The 12,629-nt window shown below is 37.0% G+C and overlaps 1 protein-coding gene across 1 annotated transcript in view; it reads left to right on the plus strand.

Moving 5' to 3' along the window:
• DOT1L_1 (Histone-lysine N-methyltransferase, H3 lysine-79 specific) overlaps positions 1 to 12,629 on the plus strand; it is a 49,654-nt gene that overhangs the window by 3,511 nt on the left and 33,514 nt on the right. The window contains exons 7-9 of the mRNA XM_051217045.1: positions 187 to 228; positions 1,864 to 1,929; positions 6,790 to 7,645. Coding sequence (XP_051065680.1) covers positions 187 to 228; positions 1,864 to 1,929; positions 6,790 to 7,645 — 964 coding nt within the window. The remainder of the gene's footprint in view (positions 1 to 186; positions 229 to 1,863; positions 1,930 to 6,789; positions 7,646 to 12,629) is intronic.

A 12,629-nucleotide genomic window follows, 5' to 3' on the forward strand; every position in this document is an offset into this window, starting at 1 on the left:
TAGAGAGTTGATTTCATACAGACCGCTCTCATTTGCAATCGTTTAGTCTACAATTATAATAACATTAGTTTCTTAAAGTCTATTCAACCTATTTGATATATTTTCTGAAACTTATGTTGTATTTGAGTTTTCATTATGATTTTTACCGTTTGGATAACAATTGTTCTACTTTTGATTTGATTTTAGTTAGAACAATACTTTGCTCGTTTAAAAAATCCGAAATCTAAAGTATGTTAATCTGTTTATTTTCAGAGGTCCAAGGTTTGTATCTGTTTGCACTAACAATGTTATGATTTACGAAATTTATACTTTGTAATCGTAGTAAAAATTGAACATTATTGGATAACTGGTTCTTTCTACAAAGTTGTGCGGGTTTGAAAAAATCTCAGACTGTCGTACCACTCAATTGTTTTAACAAATACTTCAAAGAGCTACTTTGGACGGAACATTAACCACATTTTCACTAAAGGTGTTGTACCTCGATGGCTTTTTGGATAGTGCTGATAGACTAATATGGCAACTCAAAACTCACGCAGCGTAATCGATCAAATTTGTCATCTGTATCCTCTAATTAGGTTAAATGGCGTTTTGGGCATCATCTCAACTTGCTTAATTTTCTTTTAATTGTCCTAATTCACTCTGCATTCAATTTATTTAGCAATCTAAATTTGGTTAAGTTGGTCTTTCAAAAATAGCTACAGACTAATTTTACTGTTTAAAAATTCCTTATCACGAAGAAGTTTAGTTCGATGTAGTATGGATCCAGATCAATGTAAAAATTGTGGGTTCAACCGTCTGTATAATCGGGAGTTTCTCGTATTTATGAAGTAAAATGAAATAAAAAAACATTTCCTAGTTCTTTTGAGTGGTAAAATCGGCACTATATTGTATGTATAGCATGAAAAGCCAGTAAGAATATTACTAGCCATTCGAACCGTTTAGCACTCAGTAATTCTTAGGAAAGACGGCTTATTGGTTAAGGCGTTCGACTTTCAAACAATAAGTCTCATGTTCAACCCTTACTTCACCTACTTAGGTTCAGGTGACTGGGTAGTATCATTAGCCTCTACACTTAAAGTATGGTTCATACCCAAGAACCTGGTAAATGAGTTAACTTACATTACTTAATTATTTGCTAGTTTTCTTTATTATTTATTTGAATACATAAATACCGGTACAAGGGGGCACCGAATATATATGCGCCACACTGCTAGTTTACCACAAAATGTTTGCATGCAATATAGAGTATAAGGTATCAATGGGTCAGATAGGATTTACTTCACATTATCATACTTCATAGAAGGTTAGAGTAGTGGCATAATGGTTAAAACACTCGGTTTACAATCATTAGGTTGCTGGTTAATATCCTACCCCACCTATTTCGGTTCTGGGGGTCGAGTACCATTTTTATTCTTCACACAAAAGCATACCTCAAAGCCGAGTACATAAACCTATTATTGGTATGTTGCGTTATTTGTTATTGCGGAAGAAAGGAACGAACAACAAAATATAGATATCGTGTCTATTTAAGTGTTATCTGGGTACCCAGACTACGGTTGACAAAGCACCGTTTTATGTTTGATTCATTCACTGAAAGCCAAATTGCCTCATTATCCTGATCGATGTCATCCCCAATCAAACCTAAAATCATAATCTCTCACTTCTAAGACCAAAGTCTCATCCAATATTAAATAATAGGTGATCATAAAAAATTGAGGACCTCACACATCGAATTCGCGCTACATAATAATATATTCAAATAAACCTTCAGCATATTTTTAATGTTTACCTTATTTGTTAAATTTCAATTCATGAATACACTTTTCTTTGTTTCTTCTCCGAATTCTTGCAAATTATAAATAGAATGAAAATCGAACCGTTCGTCGCGATCGTAAGGGTCGTGTAATTTCTGAGGCAACTATGCGAGAAGTAAGTATCATCAAGTGTTCTCTAAGTTCTCCCTGTTGTACTCTGTTTGGAACTCACACGTTTAAAAATGTTTTGGCACAGATTCACAAAATGGAAATGATTTCGAGTATTTTAAGTTTGATGAAAATCAGTACATTTTAGTGCAGATTTCGACTAAATCGTGATCACTTTATAATACGAAACATTGTTGTATCCTTGATTTTAGTATCAACTAAAATTCTATGGACTTAATATTTGTTGAGCTAACGTTTCAGCGCAATGTTCTATTTGTGGGACTTCTGTTTTTAAGAGTCACTATAGTACAGTGGGGTACTATTTCTATGTAGACAAAGATTAATGTTTTTATTTTTTTATTAAGGTGAAGTATTTACATAAGTTTGAAATTTATTAGCATTTAATCTTCTGAACCATCATACTAAGCACATTTAAGAAATTTAATTGTCACATTTAATGGCCGGTACAAATTCATTAGACATCTATCATCTGTTGTCCCATTATACCATGAATCATTATTGTTTTAAAGGTATTTATTTAGAATTTTAATAGATCTCAAAAAAGTGATATATTACATACTGAGCCAATCAAGTTGGGGTTGTTTATGTGCAAACAGATTTTCATCTCTCAAAGGTGACTTGTTTGTAACATTATTTGCTTCCTCGAGATGTGTTTGTGTATCTGTAAAAACATGTAATTTCGGGAAACAGCAGAAGACCCACCACTTCCAAGTTATAAATAGACAAATTAACTTTTTTACTAACTGGTCTCCGATATAATAGTTTAGTAGTAATAAAATTTAATTACTCATTTACTCTATAACTTGTCTAGGTCCATTATAAATTCTGATTTGGTTTAACTTGAGTTAATCCGGTTGACTGTATTCAAAAAACCACCACTAATTATGATCCTCCTGATACAATTTCCAAAGATTGAGTTTAATAGTCAACTCTTTATTGGTCAGAAAATTAGTGACTTGCAAGCCAATTTTCTCCAATAGTATATGACATTTTATTTTCTTCATTTTGTGTCACTTTATTACATAAAAAAACCCTATTCATCGAGTTGGTGACATTGTCGCTGGTTTCTAATAATACGGGGCCCATGTCAATTATGCTGTAGCCATCACTCGGTTACACTATATCATTGCGTCCATCTATCGATTATCATTCTACTCATTGATATTACCAATCGAAATTCATCTGATGAAATTGCAGAAAACTCTCCTCCATGACACCGCCTCAGATGGTTATGTTTAAATCTATCAAACTAGATATTGTATGGCTTTACATTTGTCGATAATTGTTGGGGATGTTAGATCACCAGAACTCAGTTGGTAAATGCCTTATCTTCGTAATTCTATTTTTAAAAATTGAATTTCTTGTTTTAGCTCCAAAAGTACCTATTTTCACCTTCGTGTCGTATTTCCCACTTGGGAGGACCTTAAGTGCTATTGGTTCGTTGTCTCTTTTAGTATACTATTGGTCATTGTGTCACAAATTCTCCGTTTCGTTCTCAGGTTAGGTGAACTCGTAATCTCTTCAAACATAGCAGCAACAGTGCAAAAAATTACATCGTTTATCAATTAACTGATTCGGACGTTTTAGTTGTCAAGTATTTATCTCAAAAGATAATCGTATCACTTGTACTTTTTGATAATTCGAATGCAATTCTTTCTCGTTTATTTGCACTCGATTTTTAACGGTTGGGCTGTAGACTGAGACCTTACTCTATCTACGTTGGTAAATACTATTGGCTTGTTTCGACAGCTATGTGTCTCCAGCCCTAGTTCACAGGCTTGAAATCAGTTGACTTGTTAAAATTCAAGTGACCCAAGTGTTCAGATCTCCACCTGGCGACATCCCTCTGCATCTCAAGCCTGGACTCAGATTGACCACATCGCGATCAGCTACCGCTGGCGTGGTTGTGTACAAGACTACCGCTCCTTTTGGAGTACCTATCTGGACTCTGGTCATGCCCTGTTCTGCGCCAATCTTACCTTACTTTTCAGTGGGCAACGAAGTGACCGCCATCAAAGGATTGATGTCAGCAAGTTGGTTTCGACTTCTGTTGCAAGTAAGTATCGAATCGAGCTAGCTTCTAGGCTAGCTACCATTCCACCGAAAAGTATAGATGAGCATTGGTTGCAACTGCATGACGCCATGAAAATGGCGAGTAGAGCCGCTTGTGGCTTCGCGAAACGTCCCACTTATAAGCACTGGGCTTCTTCAGGTCCTTGCAACTCATCGAAGCCCGTCGGTCTACTCCGGGTGATCGTGAGTCTGACCACAAACGAAGGCTGTTACGTAATGAAATCGGGCAAAGCTTGCGTAAGGACCAGGAAGCCTGGTGGTCGGAGCGTGCTAATGAGTTGGAAGCAGTAGCTGCATCTGGTAACTACCGGAAGCTCTTTCCACTCATCCGAACCACTGGCAGCAAGAAGTCTGGTGTGAGCGAAACAATTTGCGAGGATTACGGGATGGCAATCACTAGCATCCACCGACGTCTTGTACGATGGGCAGAATTCTTAGAAGGGCAGTTCGACTGGTCTGCTGCTCTGGCAACATCGGTCAGACTGTCCTGCCCTCCATGGCCAGTGACGACTGATGCACCAAATGAGGCGGGAGTCCGCAAGGAACTCCAACTCTTGAAACGCTACAAATCACCGGGCCCAGATGACTTACCTCCGGCCCTTTTTAAAGATGGTAGTGACTTTCTGACTAAGGAATTGACGACGTTGTTTACAAAGGTTTGGGAGCTGGAGAGTGTACCAATGTCACGGAATGAGTCGATAGTTGTCCCTATCTTTAAAAAGGGTTCACGTCGTTCCTGTAACAACTATCGGGGGATAAGTCTACTTCCGACTGCGTCCAAGCTATTGGCTTCCGTCATACTCTGTAGGTTGTTCAAAACCCGAGAAAGATTGACTCGCGAGGAGCAGGCTGGTTTTCGTTCTGGTCGAGGATGTATTGATCATATCTTCACCCTCCGCCAAATGATGGAACACCGTCATACTTATCAAAGGCCAGCAATCGTAGTGTTTCTTGACATTAGGGCTGTCTTCGATTCGTTGGACAGGACTGTTCTCTGGGATTGTCTATTGAAGAAGTCTGTGCCTGAGAAGTTTATTAACATCCTAAAGGCCCAAGCCATGCAATCCGCACTTAGTCAGTTGGCAATCAGTGTCCGTAGGTATGTTATGTGCTTTGCATCTTCTTAGTGCAAAGTACTTCTACAAGACTGGCAGGATTCTAATCCTGTACTCACCCTGGATGGTGAGCAGATAGAAATAGTCGAGAAGTTCGTGTATCTAGGTAGCTGCATAAGTGCTGGTGGTGGCGTGAGTGATGAGATCAATGTACGTATAATGAAAGCCAGATCGGCTTATGCCAATCTGGGCCATCTTTGGCGCCTTCGTGATGTTAGTCTGGCTGTAAATGGTCGGATCTACAACGCGTCGGTGAGAGCAGTTTTGCTCTATGCTTGTGAAACCTGGCCTCTCCGAGTTGAGGATGTTAGACGACTCTCTGTGTTTGATCATCGTTGTCTCCGAAGGATTGCTGACATCCAGTGGCAACACCATGTTAGTAATGCAAAGGTTCGGCATCGTGTGTTCTGACACAGAGATGATAATGCAATTGGTGTCACCATCTTGAAACACAGACTTCGGTGGCTTGGGCATGTTCTACGAATGTCGTCCCAGAGAATTCCACGTCGTGCATTATTTGCGGACGCTGGAACTAGTTGGAAAAAGCGGAGAGGTGGTCAGTGTATGACATGGTGTCGGGGTATGAAAGAAAGCTACAAGGGGCTGGCTTGTGTTGGTCCTTCACGACTCCCTGGCTGGGGTCCTAGAGATGGCGCGACACAGTGACTAGAGACGTTATCAGATATGGCTCAGAACAGAAGCCAGTGGCGATTGTGCTGTAACCTTCTTTTACTTTCTTCATAAAAAAATGGTTGTATCTTCCTTAATTGAAAAAATTCTTCCGATTGTACCTTTCCGTTTCCCCCATCATTACGATTATTATTATTATTACTATACCTTACACTGATCTGTTAGTTACTTCTCCTTTTTTTTTCTCTTCGAATTCTCTTTGTTTTTTATGGCGCATATATATATGGTGCCCTCTTGTACCAATATTTATGTGTTGAAATAAATAAATAAATAAACTATTCATTAAAGAACTAGGCTTTCAACCACTGTTATGGAGGAGAGTTTTCTGCAATTTGATCAGATGAATTTCGATTGGTAATATCAATGAGTAGAATGATAATCGATAGGTGGACGCAATGATATAGTGTAACCGAGTGATGGCTACAGCATAATTGACATGGGCCCCGTATTATTAGAAACCAGCGACAATGTCACCAACTCGATGAATAGGGTTTTTTTATGTAATAAAGTGACACAAAATGAAGAAAATAAAATGTCATATACTATTGGAGAAAATTGGCTTGCAAGTCACTAATTTTCTGACCAATAAAGAGTTGACTGTTAGACTTAATCCTTGGACAGCGTATCAACTGCTGTGTTGCAAGTTTGAACCCCGATTGATATCCTTCGTGTTGGGCAGCTGTTGTATCGTTAAGCTTTATATAAAAAGTGGGACCTCAAACCAAATACATAAGAATCTGTTAGTGGTAATCGAGTAGCACTGGTTATCAGATAAGTATATCGTAAACTGGGGTGTTTAGGTTCTTCAGTTGACTTCGGTGTTCTAAAGGTTTTTACTTGTTGTCAATTTATCACGGCACTATATTTTGAGCTCAATGGATTTATTTTCAATGTCTCTTGACCACTTTGCACTTATTCCTTGCTGTTTCGTTTTCCGCGATCTACATATATTGTTTAAAATTTTATAGGGTTCAATCCAGTTAACACTAAATGCTAGCGGTAACAATCAACATAACACAAATGGTAACGTCAGTCATAAAGCTAAGAGGTCATCAGCTATCATAAAACATCGTTCGAGTACTTCCCGGTGCTTACCAAATAGGTCAGCATCTCTACCTGCAGTAACAGCTAGTTCTCCTTCAGAGTTGATCTCTGTTAAAGGAAGAAAGCTGAGTTCACAAAATTATTTATCAAAGAATGAAACTATTAGTCGCCAAATCACTAATGGGTCCATGGTTGTGCATAGAATAAAACAATGTGAATCACCACATTTACAATCAGAACTTAAGCGTTCTCATGTTCACCATAAAGACAATCAGTCACCTCTTGATATCTTCACACTATCTAAGGATACTAGTAATGCAGGTCTAGTTGAATCTCACGTTGATACACAACTAGCGTCATTAACTTCAGGTGGACCGATAGCCTGTGATAATAATGAAGACAGGAAACAGTTTCGTAAAGTTATTCAACATTTGTTAGATGATCCTTGCGAATCTCACTCATTATCAAAGTCAGATAATATCAAACAGAGTGTACGTCGTAAAAGCAAAACAATTGAAAATGATAACAAGTTAACATTTAATTATCCAATTATTGATGATTACTTAAGTTTACATTCATCATCATGTCACGATCAGCGCGATAGTCGGAATTCTTCGTCATCACCGTATGTTTCTTCATTATCGTCGGCTAATCGATCTCCGAATTCTCAAATCGATGAAATCACTTCTTTGAATAGCTTGACAAAACGTTCTGATCTGGAATTAAAATCAGTTCAATCACCTGATCTTTCTATTTTCCCAGAAAATAAACTAGATAAGGGTAAGTTATTCTATATTTTTGGTTTAAAATATTCATAATAAGTAATAATTTCTGTCCAATAACTACACCATGATCTACAAATACTCTAAAGGTTGACTTTGATTACTGAAAGCTTTGTTCATGAACAACTTTGGTGTCAATAAATGTGTTTATAGGGTTGTGATCATTTATCAACCAAAGCAATTGGGTTATGTATTAGGTAGATCTCATTCATCTACTTTGGTGTATTGTACTGGTTCAATTATTAACAAGTTGGTAAGACAGAATGGTCAGATCACATTGTGAAGTTACCCTGATCCTGACCGTATTGGGAAATATAGACTTCCTCCTTGTAGTCTGTACAACTACTTTCGTTCATTGTTGGGAATGATTTTCACCGGTGCAGATTAATCTGTTGTTACTTCTCCAAACTTTAAGTGTTGTATTATTCTACCTTTAATTCCCCATTTCCCGTAACTTTCTTTTAGATTTTTATTACTGTTGGTTTCAGCACTCTCATTCCTTTATTCAACTTCTATCTATCTGCTGTACTGATATGGTGTTTAGACCTGAATCAAGTTTCTGACGCACATTTCTGTAAGATTCTACTTAATTCATTGATCCGGTGAATAGAAAAATTTATTGGTCAGAAACGTGTAACTTCTTTGTTTAGAGTAACTACAGTTGTGGTAACACGTTCTTTTTTATGTTCTCAAAATCAAGTATTTTTCCAGATGTTTTTAAACAATCAACTCTAACAAATAACATAGTTTTTTAAACTAAGGAATGGACCTCTAAATAGGGGGTTCATTCATAGGTGAGTGTTAAACTGGGACGAACTGCTAAGAGTTGTTGGCTTAAGTTCAATTAATAGTGATTTTAGCGAAACTAAAACTTGTGTTTAAAAGTATGTAGATGGACAAACGTTCGTTATTAATGAGCATTCTCAAGTTCACAACCCAGAATGTTGTAGATAGTGTGTTGCGATGTAGGAGGGATAACTATAACGACGCTACAACACTGGATATAAAAACTTTTCTCTCCTAACCACAGTTACTCAAAATGATAAATCTTGTAATGATTTATTGTAATGAACCAAAGAATATTGGTTTACACCCAACTTAATTCAATTGTATATTGATTAAATTTAATGCTTATTATTTACAAAAATCGCCACGTGTATCAAATTATAGTAAGTTTACGAATACAGTGTCAAATGCATCAGAAATCGAATTCATTGATACTGAAGTTAATAGACAAAACCACTTTATTCTATTGTGGAGATTTTATGTTTGGTTTTTCCGTAGGACGTTATACTTGGAGAATTAGAGTCCCTAACAGTAGTGTGCCTTCAACACTCAAATTTCAAAAAGCTGTGATTTTATCTTGGATATTCGACTTATTATTCGGACTTGAATTGTCATATTGTTGTGGAGTTCTGTAATCCTCGTTTCATATTGTTTGGATTTTTACTTTATTTATTACAATAATCATAAATTCTCTTAAATAGGAAACATTGTTTTATACAGGCTTTGGTGATTTTTAACATGAATTCTGTTTGATTTAATAGTAACATACCTGCCGATTTTATTTTCACTTATAATCACGATTAGTGCACATGCGATTTTACATGTTTTGCACGATACACATAATTATGCTTGAACACTGTACTAGAAAAAACACCTATTTATCTAATTGCATATTGTTTAATGTTTTGAGTAGATATTTGTAGACTTATCAATAACAGTGGATAGCAATCATTTGTGATATTGTATTGTATATTCTTTGGTATTAGCTTTATGTTGTCGAGTAAGCTTTTCTTCATGATGTAACTGTTGAGGATGTTGAACATCCAGAAGGCTATGTACTTACTGGTTATTTTCGTTTTTGTAAATCTGAACTTCTTTTTTTTCAAACCTCAACCTCCTACGGGAATCATCCATCACTTTCCTACTGCTAGGTTGTTTTATTACACCTAATATTTGCCCCTATTTCAAGCTCCTTATACATCTGTTGATTTGCATATGCCAGTCTTTCTCGGTCTCAATCAACTCTTCTGTAATCATTTGGGTAGCCAAGTAGGATAATGTTTGGAGATGTATTTTGAAAGAGCTCGCTTTGTGAAGTCAATATAACCTGCTCCACATGAGCAACTAAACTGATAGATGCACATTGATTTGGTCCAAAGCGGGCGCTTATCTTCAACATAACTTCGGATCAAAGGCCGACTAGAAAAGATAATGAGAAGTTCAAACGAGTAGTACGTTTTCCTCAGAGATCTTGAAAATCTGTTTTTCAGAACTTCTGCTACAATGCCTCCTTTAAACTGAATGATCATGAAGAGAGTGTTCTTTGGTGCTGCGGACATTCCTTCACGTTGTTGTTTTGGCTTCAGATTTTTTCCAATGAACCAGTGTCTGCCGTAGTTTATCAAGTTCGTTATCGTTTGTATCCTCGTTACAGATGCGTCTAGCCGGAAGTTTCCTTCAGAATTATAAATATAGCCAAAAAAGTTGGCTCAATAGGAGTGTAAATAGGAAACTTATGTACAGAAGAGGCTATTGCTATCCACCAGTTCAAGCCTCACCTTAGCTTACAAAAACAGTATGTTCAATCCCTCATTCTTCCATGACCATAACCTCCCTTTCTATGTCCCAGTATCTGTCGTTTTTTCATTTATTTTGTCACTTCTACTCCTTTCCAATGGTTTCCACAACTACTAATTAATAATTATTATATTTAGTAATTATGTTCATAATAACTATGAAGTGGACAATTATTTCACCTTACCAAATATTACGTAATTTCCTTTCAATATCTGATTTTCAATTCTTGACATGCAACTTCAACTTCTTTAATTAATTGGCACCTTTCTGTCTCACTATAGAACACTATTTTAGCAAATGAAGTCGAAAAAATCTTTACTGGATTGCCTCCCTTCTTCCATGACGCAATGGATCTCATTCGTTATTTAAAAACATACAAGGATCCCGTGACAGTAAAAGAACTTAACGGGTTTCTAAGATTTTCTGTTAAGCTTGCTGTAACGTATGCTGGTATCACATTTTTAAAAAAGCTGTATAGACAAACGAGAATATACAAGACCATACTGAAAATCATTTCGTCGAAGCCATATCCGATCAAACCATCGTTCTCTTAAACGTCTTATATTAAATAATATTAATGAAATCAACTCAAGATTACCAGAAGTCGAACGAGATATTTCGTTGAGAACATATCTGTTATATGAAGTAACAGAAGGTAAACGTAACGCATTTGAAAAACACATACATACAGTATTAAAGAAACGCTCAGAGGATATGAATGTAAAGTTGATGAGAAGTCTAAAACCAACGAAAGTTCACGCTTCTTTTCTAGAAATTCCTGAGAAATACGTCTTTAACTACTCTAATAACACTATCCACGACGCAATTACAAGCACCGTCGCTAGGTCCGAAGTTCTGCGATGGTTCTACAGATGCCAGTGAGCTTAGCACAAGAATTCAGTTTAAAAGCCTGATCCATCAGACAAAAGACCTTGTCCCTTTATCGAACAAAGAACTCGAACAACTTAAAACCAATTGTAAATTGTTTTAATCAATATACCAATAAGAGGGTGACAAGTGAGCGACTATATTTCAAATGTATTCTGTATTCCTCCTGATATTAACAACAAAGGAACAGTTCAAAAGGATGCTACAGATCAAAGTGAGCAGAAATCGACTAAAATCATTAAGAAGACGAAAGATGAATCGATTATCAGTGAGCATCTCTATAGAAAAGTTAGACCAACTGGATCCATTATATCACGATTATATGGCCTACCTAAATTACATAAGAAATATAACCCATTACTTCCTATACTAGATATGAATAACTTGCCATATCGTGCTGTCGCCAAATGGCTAGCAGAAGTTCTACGACCATTCAGAAATCAACTCAGTCGATACTTTACTGTTGATTCGTTTGATCTTGTTGATTCAGTATTAAGTGTTAACGTAACCGGAAAGTGGATAACGTCACTTTTTACATATGTACCTCTAACGGAAACAATCTACCTACTATGTGATTATATTGAAAGTAACAAACCCGATGTTGGTGTTCCATTATACTGTTAGAAGGAATTACAGCCTCTGCCAGGGAAGTCCTACGCACTGCCTTCTCGTGGCGGGGGTGTTGTTTACGAAAATGAAAGGATGAAAAGCGAATGTCCGGCAGTTTAACGGGATTCCAAACCAATGGTGCACATGGGCTCCAGTATCCTGAGAAAACCAATGGCGTATGAACCAATCGTTGGTCATCGCCTACCACGGGACTACATCTCCTCACGATGCCCCAATGCCTTGTGGGTCAGATCTTTAGGTCAAAGGCTTGGGGTATGGCCTCCTAAGGAAACCACCTGCTTCGGTCTGGGTACCCGGACAGTATCACAGCCCACAAACAAATAGGATGAAAGGACGATACTTACGGAAAATACTATTCTTGCTTCGATTAACAGTCAAACGATTCATATTATTATTATTATTATTATTATTATTATTATTATTATTATTATTATTATTATTATTATTTACTACATCACTTATTCACTTTCTTCTATTCCCACTTTGTGTATCCTTATTTTTCGACTTATACAGCACCTCGCCTATGGTGAAAACTCGGTTCTATCTATACGTCTTCGAGTCACTGCCTACTTGAAAATTGTATGCTACCACCAAATACGAATACTGAAGCAGTTTTTCTGAAACCTCGTGCACCATTCAAACTGACTGCCTTCAACGTTCGCACACTAATACAGGTCGGACAACAGATAGGGCTGGCTATGTCTTTGGAAAGTCTTAATATCGACGTTTGTTGTCTATCCGAGACCCGTATTCAAGACTCTGGTGAAGTACTACAAATTCGCTGTCCATCCGTCGCTTCAAAAGGGTTGTTTTACATGCATTTATCCAGGGACCCTATGGAATCTTCGTCTGGTCTTGCTGGCGTTGGTGTCGCACTAAGC

Source organism: Schistosoma haematobium, chromosome 6 (assembly GCF_000699445.3).
Source record: "Schistosoma haematobium chromosome 6, whole genome shotgun sequence".
Classification (NCBI taxonomy): Eukaryota; Metazoa; Platyhelminthes; class Trematoda; order Strigeidida; family Schistosomatidae; genus Schistosoma; species Schistosoma haematobium.